The sequence below is a fragment of the Pteropus vampyrus genome, unplaced genomic scaffold (genome assembly GCF_000151845.1).
Source record: "Pteropus vampyrus isolate Shadow unplaced genomic scaffold, Pvam_2.0 Scaffold20, whole genome shotgun sequence".
In the NCBI taxonomy this organism is placed as follows: Eukaryota; Metazoa; Chordata; class Mammalia; order Chiroptera; family Pteropodidae; genus Pteropus; species Pteropus vampyrus.
In genome coordinates, this window is record NW_011888801.1 from 251,856 (window position 1) to 278,459 (window position 26,604).

Here is a 26,604-nt window from a genome sequence, read left to right on the forward strand (position 1 = left end):
AATGAAATACTTGTGTTACTCTCATTTACATCTTTCAAAAAAGTCTCAATGTGGCTAGACAGATTTAAAACATATTTTCGGGTAAAGCAATGAAATTAATATAGTTAGTTGAATACTGCAAATTCCTTTTTCTAAATTTAAAGATTCTTATATATAAAATGGAAAAGGCACCAATTCATCTCCTTTTTACTTGGCTTATATTTCCCAGGACTTTTAAGTGTCTAAAAAAATGGCACTTCCATAGTTCCCTTTGATTTTGGACATATAGTACTTTCTATTCCTTCCCGAATATATTACTGTACCTTTATTTGTACCAAATCACCTCCTCTGGTGGGTACAACATAGAGCTCTACTGTCTCCTCTTCACTCTGCAGTTAGAAGCTTTGCTTTTGAACAGTTAGTACTGTACCCCTGTTCAATCTGCTGAAAGCGCACTCTTGGAATACTGACTCTATTGCTTAAGGCCATTTCATAAGTCCCCCAAAGAGTGCCATTAAGATCACTTCTCTTTCCAGAAGCTGGCAGTTAATGACCATTCTACTTCTAGCTCACAAGGGAGCAGTTATTTCCTGGCAGTATGCCTTTAGGTCAGCATAATTTCTGCAACTACAAGTATAACACTGCTTATGGATAAACAAATAGCATCTTGGTTCATATCTTAGATTAGAAATGGAAACACTCTGAGGGGACACTATCTTATTAATTTGGCCTAGGTCTTTTTCACTCATATGTCCTTTTTCAGAGTTATCTGTCAGTCTTCTATAAAAAACCACTATAACTAAATACGTTCGTTCCTTTTCTGGCCTGAACACAAGAAAATGATTCTTTAGTTTTCAGTTCTTCTATCAAAGTCCTTCTTAGGTTAAGAGAAGTCTTATTTTAACTAGGAATAACCAGATAATGGTCTATTACAACTGTAACAACTCTCAAAACAGCTGTACAAAAATAATTTTTTTTTTTTAAATGTGGCTTCCACCTCCAAAAGTCATTAGAGCTTTTTCTTATTAAGGCACCCAGAACACATAATTTTACACCAAGCCAAAAGGACTAATTCTCTTCATGGAGGAGTAAAGCAATTGTCCGTTACTCATTAAATTCTTACAACAATGAGCAATGACTTGCTTCTCATTTTGTTTCTCTTTGAATAGGAGATGAAGTAGATTCTTTTCCAAGGCTGCTTCCCATCACCAGCATTCTTGACCTGTGACCTATGTAGCTGTTAATATGCTGCACACATAACCTTAACAACCTTAACAACCAATGCAGTTAAACCTTTGTGTTTACTCCAAGTCAGTTCCTATCTTGTTAGTGAAACTGAATTTTTTCACTTTCTAAACATAAAAATTTTATCTAGAACAACAACTATATATAATCCATTGGTTTTCTGAATCTTTTTTTTCTCCAAGAGTTTGAGGAGCCATGGGTTCTCATATTCTATTTAATAAAGATACGTCTATTTATGGTAATTCCAAAAGGCAGGCTGGTATAACTACTTCACAAAAATAGTTATTACCTCTTATGTGTTTGGGGGGGGTAATTTGGGGGTCATACGTCACCTTTATTCTCAAAGAAAAGTTAATTTCTTTGACTGAACATAGATGAAAGATTATATTTTCTGGGGCTAATAATTATAAAGTAAAATATTGTAAATTATACTAAAAGGTACTTTGTTATAAATATCTGTATTCAAAGATACTTCTCTATACTCATAACTTGCCCCATCATTTTGTATTGTAAGTGTCTATTAACCATCTGCACCCCTCAAAGACAGGAAGCTCCTAGAAGGTAGGTATGTATTATAATCATTGTTTTATCTGCAAGGCACATGGTCTGGCAGATGGTATACAATAAGTATTTCTGTTGGTTTTAGTATTAAAATCAGCTCAAAAGTCTAATACTTAATTAGCCACAGTTTTAGACTAACTGGCACATCCACTGCCCCAACATTCAGTAAATAAGTTTTAATAAAATATTATTGCAGTTCAAATAGATATGCCCGATTTTGAATATCTAATGACCTCTACCTAAACACTGAGTATCATTATGGGAGGCAGAAATAATTTTAATTTGTGAGTTTTGAATTTCTGTTCTGATCAGTCTCTACTAGCAGTGACCTTTGGCAAGTCACTTTAAACACATTGGATCTTGGGTCCTTAGAGGTCAAAGTATAGAACTGGATTAAAGAAACGGTCTCCAAGCACCCCAGCTGAGCCCAGCTCTAAAACTCTAGGCATAACCAGTAAGGGTACTGTTGGTATAGCAAGCCTTTGTTAACACTAGAGGGAGCCACATTCATGTCATCACTGGGGTGGTCAGGAAAATTTCAAGGCAAAGCACCTTAAAATAGAAAACTAACTTTACAGAACAAGAGAAATTAAATAACAAGTGAGAGATCCATATTATTCATACAGATACCCCACAGGCTCTCTGCTGTCATCTCCCACTTACAGATATCAAAGCACTTCACACTTGACTTGCATCAACCCATCTTCTGGGCTTTAATTCTAATTCCCAAAGAACCAAATTGATTTGAGTCATTCCTTCAGATTTCTTTCCCCATTCTATTTTCTTCCTTAATCAAATTAACAACAACAAAAAAAGCAAAGTAATTAATGATACTGTTGGAAAAGCCCCAAGGAAATGAGATAGAGGAGAAAGATTCCTATCACACTGAAGCTGTGGCCTGGGAAAATCAGCAAAGTTAACTGCAACTGAATTCATTAGCAGCCTGTCACTCAAACCCGAAGTTACTATAACTACTTTGAAAACAGGAAAACTATTCAAAAACAAGAAAGATATAAGGGAAAGAAGGAATCAACATAACTCTCAATGTGAGAGCTGGAACATCTGCCTAAGTGAACGCTGTCACTGCCCTGTGTGAATGTTGTGGGCTCTGTGGGAAGAAGCTTGCAGCTGCTGAGTGATCTCATTAAGTAGAGGCAACAGGGTCACATCACGCATTTGGCAAGAAAACTGTCAAGTGACAAGGAACTGGAGGATGTGGTAGGGAAGGAAAAAGAAAAGCATTTCTAAAACTAAAGCTTATTCTGAAATTATATGGATATTCTCTCTCTCATCCAGCTCCAAAAAAAACCACCCATGGCTGTGCAAATGTATGACCTAAACCATTACATAATAAGTGAAATGAAGACTCAAAAACCTCTCCACTGGTATCAACTTATGTTTCTCTTTGCCCAGAAACACAATGGCATGTTAACCTGATAGAGAGGGCATACACTGTGGATGTTAAAGAATGTAGTCTGTAGGAGAAAGATAAATGCAATCCTGATTTTACTTAAATTTCATAGATTAATTTAACACTGAGAAAGCAAAGCCTCAACAGTCAGAACTGGACTACCTACTTTTTAGGACATGGACTGTTCCTGAGTAAAAATAGATTACAAAGCAACTTTGGGGAGTCACTTTATGGGAGAAAAAAAAACTACTAGAACGAGACAAACAAGTCTTTTTTTACTTAAAAAAATGCAAACTCAGACCTCCAAAGGTAAAATACAGAATAAAACTCACCAGTTTAAAATCAACTTATTCCTATGGACCCAAGTAGTTGGATACTTGTTTCTTAAATCATCAATTTCAAATACTCTAGAAATACCACAGCCATAGGAGTCAAAAAGATGTCTCTTTTCTTTTAGGACATTAGAAAAAAAATTCTAAACAGTCCTTTTAGTTAATGAGCCTCACGGGAAGCATGAGAAAAATATACTGTTGAAAGAACGACTTATTTTCCTTGCTTATTTAGGACACATGCCAATGGATTTCCAAATTCACTGTTTCATACTGACCTTTAAAATGTTTCTGCCATCAAATGATTCTCTTTCCTTGAAGATATATTTGCCATCCGCTGTGTAGAGATTGTACCTGCCTTCAGCTGTAAATATTGCAAAGGTAATGTTAAAAGAGAAGCTTGGATTATTTCTGTTTTCTCTTAGATTTCTATAGGTACGTCTCCATGTACTACTCAAAGGGGCATAATATGGAAGAGAACACATCAGGCTATGAGTCAAGAGACCCAGTTTCTAGTCTCAGCTCTGTCATCAACTCATTCAATATACATTTATTCATTCAACATTGTCCAAGTACTCACTGTACGTTAACTATATGACGAGGCAAATTATATCTCCTCTATGGACCTCAGTCCCTCAAAGTTAGAGGTTAAGATTAGGTGATCTCTAAAGGTTCCTTGCAGGTTAAAAACACAAGATTCTATAAAAGCTGCATATATTTTTAAATATGTAAAAAAAACACGAAAGTTCACACATTAACTAGTCACAAATGCTGGCTACTATGCTTTGGGTTGATTTAAGGACTCCCTCAACTGAGAAAGACCCCTTTAGTTGCACACAGAGGTATCTTTACAGACACTACACACAGAAATGCAGCAAATCTATGACCTTAGCCTCATCAAAGCTGTGCTCTAAATCCCTGAGTTAATTTAGCTTGCTTATCTCAAAAATGTCCTTAAAGTATAAAGAGAAAAGATATCAAAGGAAAGGAATAACAGGAAAGAAAACGTGGAACACCATATCCTATGTCCCTTTCAAGTAAAAATTCAGCACAGAGAGGAACCCAAGGCAGAGAAAATTTAAAGCATTTTCAATAATTATTTAACACTCAGAATATTTTCTGAAATATCAACTTTTTCCTGCCCACAACAGACTCTCAAAAATATTATTTCTACTTTTGAGTATGGTCTTTTACTGTATATAGTAATGGAGAATACCAAGTCAAAACTGGCCTACTATATTCAGAGTGCTAACTCCACGGACATAATATACCTTAGTTAGCCCACTAGAATTATACATGGGTAACTATGGAACCATTTCTCTAATGAGAAGGAATCTCTTAATCAAAGATTCCAATTCTGATGACATTTCACAACTTAAAAATAGGTCTTCTGTTTTGAAGAGATGCGAAATTTTAAAGTAAATCATACTAAATAAATATCAATAAAAAAAAGCAGTAATCATTATGTGACATAAATGACAGATTCAAGAACTATAAGTAGCTTTAGCCATTAGGGAAATGCAAATCAAAACCACAAAGAGATACTACTACACACCCACATGATGGCAATAATCAAAAAGACAGATAAGTGTTGGCAAATACGTAGAGAAATTTAAACCCTCATTAACTGTTGATGGAAATGTAAAATGGTGGTTACTTTGGAAAACAGCCTGGCAGTTCCTCAAAAAGTTAAACATAGAGTTATCATATGACCCAGCAATTTCACTCCTAATTATATACCCAAAAGAAATGAAAACATATGCCCACACCAAAACTTGTACATAATAATTGTTCACATCAGCATTATTCATAACAGCCAAAAAGTGGAAACAACACAAATGTTCATCAATTGATGAATGGATATATAAAATGTGGTAAATATCCATAAATATCCAATAATGGAATATTATTTGGCAATAAAAAGCAATAAAAAGCAATGAAGTATGACACATGCAAATATTAAGAGGCTAGTCACAGAAGATCACATATTACATAATCTTATTTATGTGATATATCCAGAAAAAAATAAATTATAGACCAGAAAGTAAATTGGTGGTGCTCAGGACTAGAGGGTTAGGGGAAAACAGAGTCACTGTGAATGGGTACAGAGTTTCTTTTGGGGGTGATGAAAATGTTCTAAAATTGACTGTGGTAATGGTTGCACAACTCTGAATATACTAAAAATCACTGGATTATATATCTTAAATGGGCGAATTATGTAGTATGTGAATTATATGTCAATGTTGTTATATTTTAAATATCTGTAAGTAGGGAAGGATAACTGTGAACACAGAACATTTTCTTATACGAAGCTCTAGTGCTAACTTAATATAAATCTAGATGCACACAATTTAGAAGATACTGATTCATACAAATTCAACTCTTTTATGTCAAGAAGTTAGTTCATAATAGGCATGGTGTAAGTTAAGGGCTCTGAACTAAGATTTAAGGGTCAGGACAGATGCAGAATGTACTACTGGTAATATTAAATGTCTAATAAAATAGTGTCTATACCCACACTGTCTAAAACAGTAGCCACTAGCCATACATGATTATTTAAATTTAAATTAATTTAAATTAAAATTAAAAGTTCACTTTCTCAGTCTCACTAGCTATCTTCAGGTGCTCAATAACCACATGCGGATAGTGGCTACCATACTGGACATCACAGATATAGAATCTTTCTATTATCAGAGAAAGTTCTATTCGGTGCTGAATACAATGTATTTTTTGAAACGAATTTAGAGTATACTCTAGAGTCCTGAAACTTTGTCTTTATATAATGATGTTAAAATGTACCTCCTCAGGGGATCTGTGTTTTCCAAAATTAAAATTGACTGTCCAGAAGAAGATAAATTCCATAAATCCCTTTAAATGTTACCAATGGACAAGCTACAATGTAAAGTACAAATATTAAATATTCCAGAGAATGTTTTTTCTGGAATTTCAAACATGCTTCTGTAACACTACTGTCCAAATGAAAGAAATGTATTCCATCAAAACAATAACAAGTACAAAGCTTTGGATTCTATTAGCTACCCAAATAAGAGTCTACAGGCTTTGACTGAGCCATTTGAATCTTTTCTGATCTCAGTGCTCTCCAAAGTAAAATACTGATTTATTCAGAAAAGTCTTAAATAAAATACAATCTAGCACCACAGAACACTAACACTAGAACTAAAAATTGAATAGCTACCTATCTCTTAGTCCTACAGTGGATCAACCAAATGGGGTTAATATTAAATGACTTCCAGTTGGGATCTTTGATCTCAGATTCCTTGAGGGAAAAAAAATATTACTCTCAACCTTGGTGCTATCAACATTTCAGGCTGAACATTCTTTGTTATGGGGGCTGTCCTGTGTGTCACATAGAGGACTTCGACCCACTAGATGCCTGCAGAAATCCACTCCCAGCCCCCTACTGTGCCAACAAAAAAATGTCTCCAAATAATCCCAAATGTCCTCTGGGAGGCAAAACTGTTCCTTGTTGAGAAACCACTGGTCTAATGTTTATTTTTACTAGCTAATCTTCCTTTCTTCTTTTCAAAATAAGCCACCAAGTACTGCATGGGGCATACTTATAATAAAATAATTATTCACCGATTACCTAAACTTTACCTTGATGTCTTTTGCTAAATATGGCAACCCTATGTGTAACAGAAATAAAAGATTTGGAATGCCATGGTACCATGCTAGATATGTCCCTACACACTTCCACTGTGCTCATCAAAACAAGCTAACACCTAAAAAAGAAGATATATCAGAAATTGTTTGACAGCCCATTCTATTCAAACCCCAGAGATTTCACACAGCCTTACTGATCACAAATGGTGCTATAACATCCGAAAAGATATTTGCACACCAATGTCATAGCAGCATTATTCACAGTGATCTGGACATGGAGCAACCAAAGTGTCTTACGATAATTTGATAAAGAAGCTGTGGTACATATATACAATGGAATATTACTCAGCCAGAAGAAGAGATGAAATACTGCCAATATGGATGGACCTCGAGACAATCATGCTAAGCAAAATAAACCAGACAGAAAAAACTGAAAATCACATGATATCACTTATATGTGGGACATAAACCTAAAAGCAACAAATGAACAAGACAAACAAACAGAGATTCATGGACATGGACAATAGACTAGTGGTTACCAGGGGGTGGGGGGAGGGGGAAGGAAAGAGGTAGACGGAGTAAAGAGGGTCAAATATATGGTGACAGAAAAAAAATCTAACTATGGGAGGTGAACACACAATGTAAATATGTATATGCCTTACTGTTAAAGTGTACAGCTGAAACTTATTGGATATCATTAACTAATATCACCATTAAAAAAATAATAATTAATTTCTTTAAAAAAATTGTACTACAGTTCTGTGGAGGACTTACCATTGGGGTCTTTCCTGAATAGAGTATTCATGACTGTAGCATGTAGTTTCACACTATTCCACTCTTTCACTATTAGTCCAGATGCCTGAAAACGTTCCAGCACTCGATCAACTAATTCCTGCAGCCTAGAGAAATTGATGAAAGAAGTACAGAAATCTTAGTAAACTCCTGAATCCCCGATTACTAATTCAACAACGTTTATGGAGCATCTGCTCTGGGCCAATCACAGTACAAGGCCCTGTGTAAGAAGAGGAGGAATAAAAAGTTGCAGTCCCCACCATCGTAATGCTCACAGCCTTGTGAAGAAAGCAAACACAGAAACAAAAAACTGCAAAAACATGATGGTGAATGTTCAGGGAGTGATCAACTATACATAGGACCAGGTTTTCACAGGAGGTTTAAACATGGTCTTGAAGAAACATGGAAGTTTATCATTTTGGGAATAGAACTCAAGAAGCCAGGCTCAACAGAGTTGTCTAAAGTGGAATGCTTTATTGGTTCATCCAGTTGGTTCATCCAATCGCAAACCAAAAGCTACTATGGTTGATGTGTTTCTGCCAGGATCAAATGAGGAATGGTATGACTCTAATAAGACATTTGCTCACTGGGAAGGGGCATGCACTATGAAGATCCCAGTAGCATTGGACACTATACCAGTATTTAAACGAGGTGGAAATATAGTACCAATAAAAACAACTACATATAAGAAAATCCACAGGCTGCATAACATTCTGCGTATGGATTCCAGGTAATTCTAAGCACTGTAAGTTCTACAGTGGATTCTAATACTTCCACCAGAATCAATTCCTGCACAGGATGTTTTTGTTCTGTTCAAGTGTTTTGCATAACAACTTGAAGAATTCTCTTTAACATTTCTTGCACGGTCAGTCTAGTGGTGATGAACTTCTTCAGGTTTTGCCCGAAAAACTCTTTATCTCTCTATCAATTCTGAAGAATAACTTTGCCAGCTGTACTGAAAAAAAGGGGTCATTATCCCAGCAAGTATGTGGTGGAGCAGATCTTGGACCTAGGCCTCGGGAAGCAGCCATCTTGTGACCACCCACTCATCTGAGGGTAAAATTCAGCCTGTAGCTTTTAGATATTGTGCCAAAACATCCATCCTGAGCCTGGAGAAACTCTCACTGAACGTTAGCACTGATGAGGAGGTCCACATCAAATGATGGAGTAGTGTACCTGGTGACAAGCTCAGGGAGGAGCCTGTACCTTTCAACCTTTCCACTGGCTTTTTTTGAGATTTGTGCTGGATGCTAATTGACTTCTCTGGCTCAAAATAATCTTTTATTAGTCACTAATGTACTAATGAACAATAGAGTTCACATTTTTTAGATTTTACATTTTTAGATGTACTAGTGATATTTGTGTCAAACATTACCTCTTTTCTTGGATACAAGTAGCTCTGAGATATTTATAGAGCTCATGAATCTTCCACTGCTTCTTGAGCCATGGCCCTGTGGTAAGCAGTGAGCAGCTCCTCCTTGAGATGGGTTTGTTTTATGTGAGATGTAGGCCAAGTTCACCTTGTGGCAGCCTGCCTCCAGCAATTGTTCTGTCTGCAGCAGATGAGTTGCTCGAGACCTATCTCCAAGTGGACAACAGTCTCTAGTACCTCTATCTCCCAGTTATCTTTCACCCACTTAGACATGGACAAAACAACCCTTTGCTATATGTACTACATACACTGCAGCAAGAGGGAGTTATTCTCCCCTCGAGATCAACTGAGGAGCACAAACAATTCTTTCACCTTTATGGTTTTCAGGCTCCAAAGCTCCAAATTAATCTTAAAATTCTAATTTATCTTACTTGTTTTTATGAAATACTGCCTACTAACCAAAAAATATTTATAACATGAGTAATCCATAATTAATAATAAAACAAACACCCATGTCCCCTCCACCAAACTTCAGAAATAGAACACAAGATTGGGACAGGAGTGAAGCAAGTGAGGCACTCATTTTGAACACAAAATTTAAGGGGCTGCATCAAAACACAGTAACCAAGATAAATAATGTTTTAATGCAATATTTTTAAAAATCAAAATTAACTTTGAAAAAAATCTACAACGAATAGAATATCTGAATTTGGAATGACGATGGGATCGGTATTACTGAGTTTTCCTTTTGCCTCAGGCTCCAGTACAGTTTGGCATAGGCTAGAACATTACAACATACCAGTTCCTCAGGATGTTCCCTGTTCTACAGACCCCAGTGACTTCCTTTTGCTTGCCCCAACATCTATTAGAGCAGCTTCATAATACCAGCATTCCTCAACATGTACATTTTCTCACCAGGCTTCCTCCACTTAACAACTTGACAGCTGCCACCTCTGTGCCTCCTGTTCCCTGGTACACAGTAGCCACCCCCTCCCTCCACCTATGCAAATCATACCATCCTTCTGGACCCAACCCAAACCCCACTTTTCCATGAAGCCTAACTACCCTAACACCCCTACTCGCCCATATCTGTGAGCAATGATTTTATCCTTCTCTGAAATGCTGCCCTGTTTATAAGGTGTGCTCTTCTTAGCATTCTTAGAGATGGTCCCTTGATATTTCAAATTTGTCTATCTTGTTCCCCTACTAGATTGCATGCTCCTTAAAAGCATGTTATATTTGTCTTATATCTGCCAGAGTACCATTATACTTAGCTTTCAGTAGCTATTGGCTATGATTGGTTAACTGATGAACCTGACTGATTAAAAAAGTAAGACCTGAATGTTAAACAAAATAAAATAAATAAATAAATAAATAAATAAATAAATAAATAAATAAATAAAATAATAAAATAATAAAATAAAATAAAATAAAATAAAGTAAAATAAAATAAACATGGTCTTGAAGGACCATTAAAGATTCCCAAATAAAATCAGGAAAGGAAGAACTTGACTTCAAGCAGAAGAACAGCATGTGCAACGATGCCACAGCATGCGAGATCATAGCTTATTTGGAAAACTGCCAATTATTTAATACAGCTATAACAGAGAGTGAGAGAAAAGGGACCGTGGAAATGAGCTGGATATATGTAGTAGTCAGACCATGAGAAGCCACAGAAATTTTTTTAAAGGAAATGATATGGTCAGATGTCCATTTCTGAAAGCTGACTCTGTGGCAGAGTAGAAAATGCTTTAGAAGGGGTAGAGATCAGTGGTATAGAAGTCAGCTAAGTGGTACTATAACAGTACACATAACAACAAACAATGTGTCAAGGTACTATTCTAAGCACTTTATACAGGTGAAATCATTTGATCCTCACAATAAATTACCATCTCTATTTTACCAATGAGGAAACTGAGGCACAAGGAAGTTATGAAACTTGACCAAAGTTGCATAACTAACAAGTGGAACATCCAAAATTAGAACAATTTCAGTCTGGTTTCAGAGTACATGCTTTAAGGACGGCGCTATAAAGGAGAGAAGGATGAAGATCTAAACATGGCAGGGACAACCCAAAACAAGAGAATAGATTCTAAAGGACAAGAAGAGCGAGCAGTACTCTCAGATACAGTCATGGGGGAAGGAGGATTCAGAGCAAGCCAAGAAGAAAAAGGACGAGCCCTATGGGATATTCATATGTAAGGAGCAGAGAAGGAACCAGCAAAGACAATCAATAAGGATGAGGAATAAGAAAAGTAAGACTTCGGAAAGGCTGAAAGGAGAATTACAAGGGGAAAACAAGGAATAATCAGTATAGTACAATGCTACAGAAAATTAAAGTAATAAAAGGAACAAAAAATGCCTACATTTCGCTGGCACACTGGAGATGAAAACCTTGTTACAGAGGACCAAGGGAGAAACCAGAAGGGGAATGGGGTTAGTGAACATAAACTCTTTCAAGAAACTTAAAAGAAATGTGACAACTAATGCCTTGATAATTAAAAGGTACAGAGTTGAGGGAAGGTTAATTGTGTTTGTTTTCAATGAGAAGAAAGAGTTGAAAATGCTTACTGACAACAACAAATTATCCAACAGATAAGGAAGATGAAACTTTAGGCAATAGAAAGAACTAACAGAACAAGATCTCAAAAGAGAGAAGGGCCAATGTGCTCATAGATGATGGGAATATGGAGGTGAATAAAACAAGTCCCAGTCCTTAGGCAGCTTACATTCTAGTGGTAGGAGACAGCTGCACAGTAAACATACACATATACTACATTAGGTGGTGCTAAGTGCTCTGAAGAAAATAAAATGGAAAAGAGAGAAAAAAATGCAATTGGGAGTAGATGTACTATTCTAGATACGGTGATCAGGGAAGACCTCCCTGATAAAGTGACATTTGAACAGATATCTGAGGGAACAGCATTTCAGAGAAAGGGAACAGTAAGTACAGACATCTGAGGCAGCATATGAGCAGTATGATTAAGAATAGTAAGCCAATATATGCGGTGAAATCAGGGAGGGAGGTGATGAGGTTGGAGAGGTAGAGAAGACTAGGTCACATGGGGCTTGCATAGGGCTCATATACCCTCGTAAGGACTTTGGCTTATACTCTGAGTGGGATGGGGAGCTTTTGGAGAGTTTTCAACAGAAGAATAACATGATCTGACTGACATTTTAAAAGAAAACCTCTGACTGCCGTGTGGAGGACAGACTGGTAGAGGAAAGAATTGAAGCAGGAAGGCAGTTAGGAAGCTGTCACAGGTGGCTAGGGTGGTAGCAGGGGAGGCAGCAGTACAGGGGGTGAGAAGGGGCAGCTTTTCTGATATATTGGAATCAAGAGTTAAAGATAATTTTAAAAGAATCTTTGTCTTAAACAACTGAAAGGCTGAACATCAAAGAACATAACACATCCAAAGATTCATGAGAAATTCTGTAGAGAGGAAAGGGCAGCAATTAAATGTAAAGGCAGGCTAAAGCCATGTTGTGATGGCTCCTGTGGGCCAGGCAGCGTTGAAATCTTATTTGGTAGGCATAGGAAATCAATGAGGGTTTGTAAGAAGCAAGCTACACGGGGGAAAACTAAAAGCAAGGAAACCAGTTAAGAGAGATATTGTGCTTCCTTATATAGTTATCTTAATTTTTTTCTAATTACAAATATATGTTTATTATAGAAAAAAAGGAAAATTCAGAAAAGCACTAAAAGGAAAGCATAATCTCACCATCTACACATAAACGCTTAACTTTTGTAATATAATTTTTAAGACTTTTCTACAGATATATATCAATTTATTAAAAAAAATAAATATTTTTCTATAACTTGCTTACTTCACTTAAACTTGCTTGAATATTTATCCATGCATGAAACAGTTTTCTAAAATATCATTTATATACCTTTTAGAGGAGTTTAAACCAGCAATGAGACATGGTTAACCAATAAAATATTGGTAAGGATGGAGAAAGAGGGCTGATTTAACAAAACAACTTTGTTCCTACATTCCTAAGGGGAAAATAAAGTATATTCAGACTGCGCATAACTCTGATGGTCACTAACTGATTTAATTAACTGTGCGTGTGGATCTCCAAACAAAGACCTACAGCATACTGGATCTAAAATTTCTGATTGGACGTGGTTCCATAGTGTAACGGTGAGTACTTCTGTTTTACACGCAGAAGGTCCTGGGTTCGCGCCCCAGTGGAGCCACGGTCCATGGTCTACAGCCATGCTACCCTGAACAAGCCCGACGTCTGATCTTGGAAGCTAAGCAGGGTCAGGCCTGGTTAGTACTTGGATGGGAGACCACCTAGGAAGACCAAGTGCTGTAGGCATAAATAATAATAAATAAATATATATATACAATAAAATTTCTGATTAACACATCACAGTACCATAAAGTTTTGAAATATTTCTAAATATTGCAACATAGTTTAAGTCTGAACATAATCAGGCATTGTAAAATCCACCAAATTACAAATCACAACAAAATGGTGCCTCTCTTTTCTCTCTCCTCTATTAAAGAAAAAGAAGTAGATAGGGAGTTCAGCTCCCTATCACAGAAACAGGGAACAAGAAATACTAGAGGAAGGAAATTATATAGACTAAGTGAAAGAAAACAGTTTTCAGCTTTGACTTTCTGGAAAATTAAGATTTCTGTCTCATTTACAGACTTAGAACTTTGAAGCGACTAAAGACCTTTAAAATTTTCTTGTCTAACCTGATCATTTTACACAAGAAGAAACAAAGCAGACAGGTTGACTTGCTCGAAGTCAGGGCAAAGGGACCAGAATCCAAGTCTCCTAGCAGCCATTTTGCTCTGTTATCAATTCACTGTGCACTCCACAAAGGTTGGCTCCTTATCTTATTTGCTGCTTTATGCTGGCACCTAAATTAGTGCCTAACTGACACATAATTAATGCTCAATAAATAGTTGTTGAATGCATGTATGCATGCATGAATTCATAGATGACAAATACTTTGGCATTCTATTAAAAAAACTTAAGGGTACTTGGGTACAATCACTAAATTTCAAGTCGATAACGTGGGTAATACATTTGACAACATGTGAGTATATTTCTAACAGAATAGTCTTTCAAATTTAACTTCACTGATCCTTTCCTGTTAAACTATGAATGAGTCACAAAGCTTCTCGTAATTGCTTCCTCATAACTGAATTAAAAATAACAGAGGGCTGCTATGAGAAAAATAATAAATTATTCTTCAGCAGCTTTGTCATTTAGATCAGGGGCCCCCAACCCCCTGGCCATGGACTAATACTGGTCCGTGGCTGGTTAGGAACCGGGCCGCACAGCAGGAGGTGAACAGCAGGCAAGGAAGCAAAGCTTCATCTGTAGTTGCAGCAGCTCCCCAGGGCTAGCATCACTGCCTCAGCTCCATCTCAGATCATCCGGCATTAGTTTCTCGTAGGAGCACTGGTCCCTGGTGCCAAAAAGGTTGGGGACTGCTGATTTAGACAGTGCTTGGATTTGAAAACAGACTCCAGTTATTATGTTTTAAATTAAAGCTCTTAGTTTAAAGGCCTGTAAGCCTGTAAGTGCTACAAAGTTCAAGCATTCCAGAGCCATCTTTACAGATATGGACTTGAGCTGCAGAATGACCACTGACTCCCTAGAAAATGCAAACTCCAGGCTTTTGTTTGGGCTTTTTTGCCCCAAATTTAATTCAGTTTTATCCAATTAATATTTCCTGAGTACTTACTGTATACAAGCATTATGCTAGTCACTACAAGAATAAAAAACTAAGTGACAATAGTCCTTGTTATTAGGAGTTTACAATCTATTAAGATAACTATAAATAAGACTTTGGTAATAACAAACAATACAGGGTGCTTTGAGTAATTTAAACATGGAAGAGATTATGGGTGGAGACAAGAATAGGCTACTAGAAGAATGGGCTTAGAACAAGCTAACTGTACTCAAATAATCCTTGAAATAAAACCAATATTCACTGAACATCTACTATGAGCCCTGAATTATAAAAGGCACTGAATATACAATGCTGAATAAGATATACTCCCTGCTCCCCAAAATCTTACAGTCTGTTTGAGAAAAAGAAGAAAGGATAGCAAGAAGAAAAGATAGCATTTGGACACAAAAAAATGAGAGGTAACATGAGAGAAATTTAAGTCACTAGAAACAAGATTAACAGACACAGAGGATCATCAATAAGCAGTGAAGCTGGCTGGGACTTAGGGCAAGTACAAGATAGTGGAAGATCAAGTTGACGTATTAAGTTGGTTTCATCCTGGAAGATCTTGAATGCTAGACTGAGGAATATGAATAAATTCAAAAGATGTGAAAGTATAGGAGATTTTTAAGCAAGTAAGTTCTATGGCATACAGGCTATGGCTTAGGAAGACTCATGTAGCAGTATTTCATAGGATCTATATACTCCGACATAAAAGTAATGTCTAAGTAATCTAAATAAAAGTAATATCACGAGAAGAATAAACTATAGAACAATATATGTAATGTGATTCCATTTGTGTAAAATAATATGCATATGACTGCTGTTTTTGCTGTAAAATAGATATTTATCATATTAGGCAATATCTATTTTCTGAAAATTTTAATGAAAAAATCTGAATTTCATTAAAAGCCTTCTATGCATTATTTAGATATTATTTTAAGTTTGCTCTATTAATCAGGATATTATTAGATATCCTGGTCTTAATTCATCCTTGCATTCCTGAGATAAACCAGCTTAGGTCATAATAATAAATCATATCATCTGACCCCTACACTTCCCTTTCAGAAAATTGCCAAATTAAGCAGATTTTACTATTCTTGCATTGATGTATCTATTCTCATTGTTACTGTTCTACTTCAGGTCCTCTTTCCTTCTCATCTGAATTACTGTAATGGCTTTTAAATATTTCCTCTCCTGTTCCTGGCTCTTCATTTCAATTATATACATAGTATATAACTGTATTAAATTCATAGAGAAGCATTTGGAAAGAACTGACATCTTTATGAAACTAAGTCTATCACTGAATATGGGCATCTCTCAATTTATTTATAATTTCCTGCAAAAAGATCCTGCACATACTTTGTTATATTTATTCCTAAGAACCTTACAGTCTCTGTTGCTACTGTGAATGGATGGTGTCTTTTTTAAAACATGTTTACAGTATATAGAAAAGTACCTGATTTTATTATACTAATATTATAGCCAATCACTTTGCTAAACTCTTATTATTTCTAATAACTTGATTGATAACTGTAAATAACCTGGTTTCGTTTCTAGTCAAAAAAATGTGATTTGTAAGATACCAACTCCTTGAAATTTATTAATCCTTACTTTATGAATCTACTCTGTAATCTATTTGTTTTAACTATTTCATGTGCCTGAACAGAATATGAATTTTTTAATGCTGGGTATATAATTCCAGAGATGACTCTTACATTAAATTTGTTAATTGTTAAAATCTCTGTATCTTTACTGATTTTGCAGCTACTTGACCTAGAACAACTGGACAATATTGGGGCTTTTCTCCAATATTTGGAAGATATGTAGTAATCTCCTCCTATGATGATGGCTTTCTCGATTTCTCCCCTATAAAATATTAATTATACAAATTTGGCTTAACTACTTTGAGGCTGTTCTGTTACATTCATAGAAGTTTACATCTTCCTGGTAAATTGAACCTTTTATTATCAAGTAATAGTCCTCTCTTATTGCTAATATGTAATAGTCCTCTCTTATTGCATTTTTCTTTAAGCCTATCATGTTTGATATTCATTCTGTTATGCTTTCTTTTGATATTTGACTAGTATATCCTTTTCCTTTCTATTATTTCAACTGTAGGGGGAGAAAAACTTTCCTCTATCTTTCAAGGTTCTTTTCCACTAATAATTAAATCTACATGAGACAGATTAACAAGATAAAATAATCAAATTTAATTACATATATATGTAAAGGAACCCCACATACATGAGAGGTTCAAAAACAGAAAAGAAAATGAAGTATATATGACATTCTGAACTAGGATAAGGTAAGGCAACTTGGGGACTTCAGAGGAGAAAAAGGTCATTCACAGGATGATAAGAAGAGCAGTAATGTTCAGTAATTAGAAGTTTGCCCTACTATATAGATAGGTCATAAAAAGTTATTTCTGCAAGGGAATCACTTTGTAAATTATATAAATGTCTAACCATTGTGCTGTAAACTTGAAACCAATATAAAAAAATTTTTTTAATGTAAAAGAAAAAAGTTATTTCTGGTGACAACTCTTACTATGGGTAAGACCCCTAATTTAAATTCTTTAAGGAAGAGGTAAAAGTTTCTTGTGAGCCTGCAGGATCTCAACTGCCTTCAGCTCAAAATAATTCACATGCCAAAGTGGGACATTTTGGGGAGGCCTGCACTGAAATCCTTCACAACCTTATGCTGTGTATGTATCTTTTATAAGGAGCATATAACTAAATTTTGTTCATATCTAACCTTATAACACCTTTCTTAACTGGTTTATTTCATTACTATATGAGTATTATATGTGTGTACTTCTTCCTATCATCTTACTTTTTAATTTCTACTCATTCTACTTTTTTTCTACCCTTCTTGCCTCTTTTCAGATTGAATTTATATTTGTTCCTTTCCTTTTTCTATTTGTTTAGAATTTATTCTCACGATTTTTAGACTTACTTTTAAAACTGTACTATGCTGCATATTTAGCTTAAGAAAGTTAAATAATATCTTAATAACCCTCTCCCAAATAATAAAAAAACTTTAAAGTACTTCAACTCCAGAATTCCCCTTAGTCCCGACTTGCATGCTGTTAGTTACCATTTATGTTAGCTGAACAATGTTAATCATTTTTTAAAATATTTTATAAAGACAAATGTCTTTTTATGCATTCAACATTTCTTTCTGCAACTCATACTATCTTTCTTGCACCTCGGACTTTCAGAATTCATTTTCCTTTTCCTGAAATACATCCTTTAGAAGTTCCTTTTCTGTAGATAGCTCACAGTGATAAATTCTGAGTTTTTTTCATCTATAAAAGTCTTTATTTCAACTTTGTTCTTTAAAGATTTTTTTTTCTAAGTACACAATTCCAGGTTGACTATTATTTTCTCTAGAAAATATTCTGCCGTCTTTGGCTTTTGTTGTTGACACTGGGAAGTCCATTGTTCTTATAATTGTCAATCCTTGAAAATGACTTTTCTTAAGATCTTCTCTTTGTCTTTAGTATTCTGCCATTCCATTATGATTTATCCTAATATGAATTTCTTTTTATTTATTCTACTTGTATTTCATCTTTTTTCTCTTATCTATTACTACTGCTCCAATCCTTGCCCCTTTAATTTCTTCACATGGCCATCTCATGTCACTCTAACTCTCCCTCATTATACCTCATACATATCTGGGATTTACTAGGCTTTTCCTTGCCTCAGGGCTTTTGCTCTGCATTTTCTTTTGCCTAGAACAAAAGGTGAGGAGAGCTTTCCCACCTCCTTTAGATCTCCATTCAATATAGATTCCTTAGGGAAGTTTTTGTTGGCCCCGCCCACCCCCCCACCCCCGGTCTAAAATGCCAAGATATTCTCTCTATTTAGTAGAGCACCATATTTCCCCTGCTTTATCTTTATCATACTTTCCAATTATATATTTGTCATTTGTTAACATCTATTTTTTCAATTAGTCTGTAAACTACATGAGGACAATCACTGTCTGGCTTTACTCACCATTCTATATTCACAGCCTAGTACAGTACCTGGGAAACACCGGGCATTCAATAAATTTTTGTTGAATAAACAAACGATCAAATAAAAATCCAACTTCCTTTACGTGGCATATAATAGTGCTTCTAGATCTGCATTTGCTATTTATTCTTTTCCTAAAATGCTACTCCATCAGCCTGCAAACTTCTTATTCACCCAAGAAATCAAGAAACCTCCTCTCTGAAGCCTTTTTTTACAAAATTTGTCCACACAAGGACATAATTTTGCTGTCAACCTTCGACCTCTAGAACCTCAATCATAACCTCAATCACTCCAGAGTACCCTAGTTACTGACATCTGCCTCTTCCTTAAGACAGAGCCCTAGGGTCTACTGCATCTCATACACTGGACATTCAAAAACATCTGAAGGAAAAAGGTACTGGAAATGCCCTGTAGAGTAAAATAACTGATGGTGTTAGGTCTCTGAGGAGATAAGAAGGAACTGGGGTCATGAGCAGAAGTAAAGGGATCAGCCTCATCGGAAATAATGTATGCCATTCTGCAAAAAGAGTAAAACTGAGTGAGGTGTGTATGATGAAAATAGGTAGATTGTGAAGGAAAAAGTAAGGAAATTGATGAATTGGCTTAATGTGCTTAGTAAAATATAAGAAAGCCATTCTTCTGAGAGGGGCAGGGGTGGAGTCCTGAGAGAGTAACAAACAGAACAGAATATCCACTGTGTCCAAGACTCAGTCTTAGCAATAGCTGACTACTAAGTAATGATTAAAAGGTTGAACACAAATTCCTTAATCAGTCATGCTTTACCAAACCCAAGTATGCATCAAAAAGTGTAGCTACAATGTCTCAGCTCTGTTTGCTGAGGGAAAAAAATATGACCTAAGTGGCTCCATCCTTTTAAAGGTCAGGTACTTCACAAATATTTTAAGGCAATATTTGATTTAAAATATATAACACCACACAAAGAAATTTGAGTGTTTGTATTTTTATTACAACCTGGCATCTCCTCCATGTCTCTTGTACTGAGTCATGTCTCTTCACATAAAGAAATGCAAAGGATCAAATGTTCCTTAAAAAGAGGGCCATGTCTTACTCAATTCTGTATCAATTTATACAGCCTTGCAAAATACTTTGCATAAAGGAGACATTAAATAGTTTTAATATTGAATTCAGTGAGAAGTGTACAAGTCTCTCAGACACTAGATTTGGGAAGGGAATTTACAAATCTTTTTGAAGTCATGCAAATATGCCTCTTATGAAGGAGAAATGGGCTACAGAAAAGAGAAAATAGATCAGTAACAGACATAGGAATTACTCAAAAATGTGCTTGGTTGAGAACACTAGTGGATTCAGTGGACACTTTGAGACAGGACAGATAGTTCAGGGATGCCCCCTCCTTCTCCAGAATATGGCTCTGAACCTGGCAAGGGGAGATGAACCCAAATCAGTCTTTTCCAATTTAGATGCCATCATTGGATAAGGGATGACCTTTGACTAAATATCATTATAATCTCATCTGCATTACAAATACGCCAGCTCCTATCATGCACCTGAAACCATGACACTTCCAGAAACACCAAATAAGGAAGGAGGCGGGAAACTAAGCTCCCTGCCTACTGAGAGGAGACAATGAGGTTACCTCAGTACCACATTTCCAGGCTCTGCGTCCAAGCAGAACAAAAGCCTGGAACTGAAACATCCTCATGTGACTCCCTCTCTTGAGTAAGGCTGCACTCCCCTCTTAACTGTGTACTTTTGCTTTAATAAACCTTGTGCTTTCCTGCTTGCTATCTGTCTTGCCCTTGAATTCTTTCTCACGGCATAAGACAAGAACTGATTACTGAAGTTCCAAGCTCTCCAGCAACAACTTCACAAGATCTTTCAACTTACAAAGCCTTGACAACAGGAAATGTGCAAAATTTTAAGGGCTGGATCTATGGGATAAAGGGTGCTTTCAACCTTCTGAGCTCTTATCCCTCCATTAATGTGGGTACAAATTATGTCTGAGCACTGTCTTCAAAAGACAACTAGCTTCTATTGCTTTTTTTTCCAATCTGTAAAAAATAATGTAAATGGAGCCACTTTAAAATGGAGTGGGAGCTGCCATAACCCCAAAAGGAATTGCCTCGAGCGTCTAACTCCTCAAACCCTTGGAACATTAAAACTGCAAAATAACCTTCAGGCTGAGCCTAAAGCAACATTGTATCCAAAACAACTGTTTGCAAAGATAACAGGAAAGCAGATATTATGACTACTGGACTGAAAATTAAAAACATTCTTTAGAATAAGCATCACTATGTTAGCATATCTGCACCTACAGAAATGCCTTCCTTTGACTGATGTAATTGATAATGCAATTGATGTAACTGTTACCTTTTCCTTGCCTTTCTAATCCGGAAAAAATATTTGGATTTCTGCCTGAATCAATACTTCCCAAATATTCTTTTAGATCAAAAAAAAAATGCCTGTTGCCTCTCATTTTGGTATCTTACTTTTATTTTTAGGTTAACAAATCTCAAAAACCTATTGTTCTCTATACTTGAAGACCTATAAAACTAAGAGTTTAACTATTAAAGCAAAAGGGAAACATATCCTCTGGTAACACTCAAGGTAATAATTTTATCATACTTTCTCATTGACCACTCTTTTTCCCTTTGGACGCCACCAAGAATAGGGTAAATTAAAACTGCGGAGTCTATGACATACATATGTTAAAAAAGACTTGAAGCCCTTAATTAGAAAATATTCACTATTTTATTTTATGAAATACTATAATTGTCAAGTTCACCAAAGGAGGAAAACACAAGGCTGAAGGGGTGAAACAAGATTTATTACAGCAGAGTGAAAGACTGGCTAAGCAGAAGATGGCGTCAGCCCCAAATGTGAGGGGACTTGAAAGTTATATGGGGCTTGAGGCGGGCCTTTTGGCAGGAACATCTGGGATGGGTAAATTGGCGGGGAAGGAAGGAGAGTCCAGTGAAGCGGGAGGTGAGCATGCAGCATTGCTAACCCGGATGCAAAGTCTGGTTCCCACACAAAGGTAAGGGAGAAGTCTGCTTCCCACACTATGGGGAAGTAGGGATAGGGCCCTCCGGAACCTAACAGTAATCCCATGTAAAATTTTCACATAGTTTCACATTAACCACATGTCTATAAGAATATTACAGATATCAGTCTTACAACAGTAAGGTTTACAGTAGTTCTGACAAAAATTAAGTAAATACCATAACAGAAGATAAGTTAACAAATTAACAGAAGTCAGGCGGAGAGGCTATGGTATTCTGTAAAATTACAAGGTTAATCAAGGAAATTAAAATTACATCTTTAATACATTTAAAAAGTGAGTCAGCCCAAAATAATGGAAAACAGCTCTCTTCGCAACAGCCAAAAGTTAGAAACAACTCAAATGTCCATCAACTGATGAATGGATAAACAAAATGTAGTATCTCCATACAATGGAATATTATTCGTCCATAAAAAGGAATGAAGTACTAATACATGCTACAACATGGATGAACCTTGAAAACATTATGTGGAAGAAAACCAGACACAAAAGGCCACATGTTGTATAGTTCCATTCATAGGAAATATCTAGAATAGGAAAACCTATATAGTTAATAGATTAGTAGCTGCCAGTGTGGATGGAAAAATGGGGTTCTATGGAAAGCAATCTCACAAAGTGACCTGATCATAAATTCCTAACTGGGCAGATCATGGTGGGTAGTCATGCCCCAGGTGCATAACTTTAGTGAAAGGTTTTAAGCCAGCCCTGTCCACTGTTATTGTGCATTTGGTTAATACATCTTTGAAATACCAGAAGTAATACCCCTCTGAGGGGGTATTAACTCTCAAGAGAACACATAATCTTGTTAACTATCCTTTAATCCAATCCCCTCAATGCATAAAAGAAGCTAAAAAACTGTTATTCTCTGGAGCATTTGAGATCATGCTCCTTGGCACATGTCATCAGTTTGGCTCAAATAAACTCATAAAAACTCTCTACACGTTTGGATGTTCTTCTTATGTTGACACCCTGAATTATACACTTTAAAATAGATAAAATGGTGATTTTTTTTTTTTTATGTTATGTGAATTTTACCACTTTCAAAAAAAGTGGGTCACAATTTTCCATTTTACTCTAGGAATGAAAATTGGAACATAGTCTAACCTATTCAGCCTAGTATACGTACACTGAAAACTTTTATTATGGCATAGGGGTTCAGAGCTATCTATATAGGTTCCTTAATTAAGTTCTTAAGCTCTCTGAACCTCCCTGATTGATAAAATGGGCATAATAGTATCTATCTTACACAGATATGAAGATAAAATGGAGATAATACAATCTAAGCACAGTGCCAGGCAAGAGTTATAATTGAACAAAAGTTAGTTATAATTTCCCCGGAAACAATACAACCTTAAATTTTAGAAATAAAATCTTACTTAGATCACAGCCTGGTCTATGAATCTTTGATGACTCTTTTAGGGGGTCCAGAAGGTCAAAACTATTTTTATAATAGTTATATGACATTATTTGCCTTTTTTACCGCAATGACATTTGCACTGATAGTACAAAAGCAATGGTAGGTAAAACTGATGGCACCTTACCACAAATTAAGACAAGTATCATCAAACTACTACTAGTATATTCTTCACTACGCAGTCACAGTTTTAAAATCAAAAGAGCCAGTTTTATTTATCCTTGATGAAATAGTAAAAATAACTTTATTAAATCTAAGCCCTTGAATGTATGTCTTTTTAATCTTCTGTGTGATGAAATTGACAGTATACTATAAAGTACTTGGGCTGTGTATTGAAATAGACAGCTGTCTAGAGTAAAAGCACTTGTGGGGTTGTCTGAGTTGTGAGTTGAACTAGCCTCTTTGTCCACGGAACAAAATTTTTACTTGAAAGAACAACTGCCAGAAAAATTATGGTTATTTGGACTTGGCTATTTTGTAGACATTAAAAAAAAAAACTTCAAAGAAAAAATTACCAGTATTTTCTGCCAATAAAAAAATTTAAGCTTTCGGATGAAAGTCTGAATTTCAGAAAACATGTTATCTGCCACTATGAGCTTGACAGCTCCTCAATACTTAAAGATTTTCGATGAAATTAGTAGTGATATTAACATGTATTTTTAATATTGTATAATGAAATGTGTCAACATTTGGATCTGCATAACTCAGTAAAACAATATTTTCTAAATGACCAATGTTACAAAATTATGCATGAATTAAAGATCCAGGCAAAGTACAAGATAGATCAATGGATTTTAATGTAACAGTGTGAAATGTTCATTGATATAGTTTCAGATTTCACACTGTAACTGACATTTAAGAAACTATTACCTGTCAAATTTTATCAACAATTACCTGAAAAGGCCATTACTCAATTTTCCAACTACATCTTTGAGTGAGGTCTGATTTTCTTATACACTTCAATCAAAACAACACATCAAAATAAATTGAACAGAGAAGCAGATATGAGAACTCAGCCGCCTTCTATAAACACGAAAATGTAAAACAATGTCTATATTCTTGCTTAATTTTTTTGTTTGGAAAACAGAGTGATTTTTCATGAAAATGTCGTTTATATTAAAAAAATATTTTATTACTATTATTTTTGATAAATTAACAAATCTTAAATTTCTCAGTTTAAATTTCTAGTCAAGTAAATGTTTATAGGTATAACCTATATAAACAAAAGGTTTTTGTGGTATTCAATAATTTTCAAGAAATTAAAGAGATTATAAGACCAAAAAGTTTCAGAACTATCTTCATTGTTTCTGTTCACAAAGTTCAAAAGTAATCTACCCCATATGTAGTAGTTTTACAACATGGTGAAGGTATTTGGATAGTTATGACTTTGAATCAAATTTTAACCTGGTAAAAATGTTTTGGGATGTCCTAGTATATGATACTGTTAAATAACACTGTGTCCCTAGTTTTTAGGGTGGGGTTATTAGTATGCCCTTTAGGCATATGCTAGGTATCTAGGAAAACAAAAATCTAGTCCAGAACACACACAAAAAATGATTCTATACCATTTTTTTCCTCCCTTTCTCTCAAAATTCACTTCCAATTAAACTTAGAGATAATTGAGATAATCAATTCAAATTGAGATAAGAGAGACCTTACAAGAGATCCTCTAGGAAAGCAAGTCAATTGGGGGCCTGCCTGGAGACACGAATTTTCTCTAAAGGTTTCTGAATGAATATGAGCTCTGTTCCATCCTGCCCTAATGAAAAGACTACATAAAAAGAAACTTCTAATTCAGGTTGGGTTCCTCCACTCACCAAAGAAATACAAATTACTAGTTACAAAATGGTCACGGGGACGTAGAGTACAGCATAGGAAATATAGTCGATAGTACTGTAATGGCTGTGTGCAGAGCCAGATGGATGTGAGAGTAATTGAGGGGATCACTTCATAAATTATATAAATGTCTACCATTGTACTGTATACCTGAAACTAATATAAAAAAAATTTTAATTTTTAATTCACTCACACACACACACAGGTCTCAAGTGGATTAACAAATGGCATTAACACTGGAAATAGTTCTAGATGCCTAGGCTAGTTTTGGAAACAGCCTGGGTTGCAGACTGAGAATCCCTAAAACAGTTAATAAATCCCTAAAACAAGTTAATAAATCCCTAAAACAAGTTAATAAACAAAAATAAAAAATAGTAAACATTTCCTGATGTATGTTCTAATGATGTTAGTATGTGCCAAGCACTATTCTACACATTTTATATAGATTAATTTAATCTTAATAATCTTAAGAAGTTTGTATAGTTTTCATCACCATTTTGTCCACGTAGTCACTAGATCTGCATCGTTTCACTTTTGAAACTATCATCCTAAAATGCCATCCTTCCTGCCTCCTATTATCCTAGAAAAAATTAAGGAAGTACTGAGTTCCACAGAAACTAGATTGCTACTCTCAATATCTTCCATCCAAGTAACTCGATAATTATCAGACTAAAAGTCTAATATTGTTTCATACAACAAATTCCTCTTTCAAGATATCAGCTTACTATGTAAAAAAAGAAAGAACTGACACACTCTTTATAATTCTAAGGCCTCAAAGAGAAGGAATCAAAACCAGCTGAACTTCCAGGGATGCTTTTGGGCATCTCTTGATTAAAACAAGGGCATATTCCAGAAACATACCTGTTGGAACCATCTTTCATATGGACTTTGGCATAAAGAACATCGACCATGCCAGGATCATCGTTCATGTATTCTATCCCTTCCATTTCTACTTCCAGGGGTTTGCCCCCAGAAATGTCACTGCAAAGAAAAAAAACAGTTTTTTATACTTATTTAAGCTAAAAGGGCTATTATATTTTAAGACATGGTTAAATATACATAGTCAAACTTTTTTGTTGGGTTTTTTTTACTAACAGCATTATCTAGTCATCCTTCTAATTTCAAAATTAATATATGTTGAATACACACAAACTAGAAACACTAGTATTTCCAAAATCACACTAGCACTCTCTGAGAAAAAGCTAAGCAATGACATGAAAGTCCTCATTGACAGAGACAACTTCTGAGTGGCCCATCTCTGAGGTTATACATCATTAT

The 26,604-nt window shown here is 35.5% G+C and overlaps 1 protein-coding gene and 1 pseudogene across 4 annotated transcripts in view; one reads left to right on the forward strand and one right to left on the reverse strand.

The window, feature by feature from the left end:
- The window catches only part of ASCC1 (activating signal cointegrator 1 complex subunit 1), an 81,716-nt gene that overhangs the window by 16,662 nt on the left and 38,450 nt on the right, over window positions 1-26,604 (reverse strand). For all 4 annotated transcript variants that reach the window (XM_011355198.2, XM_023527886.1, XM_011355200.2 and 1 more), the window contains exons 7-9: window positions 26,188-26,307; window positions 7,924-8,048; window positions 3,804-3,889 (exon numbers count right to left, since the gene is read on the reverse strand). In XM_011355198.2, coding sequence (XP_011353500.1) covers window positions 3,804-3,889; window positions 7,924-8,048; window positions 26,188-26,307 — 331 coding nt within the window. The remainder of the gene's footprint in view (window positions 1-3,803; window positions 3,890-7,923; window positions 8,049-26,187; window positions 26,308-26,604) is intronic.
- On the forward strand, window positions 13,527-13,642 carry LOC111736549 (annotated as a pseudogene).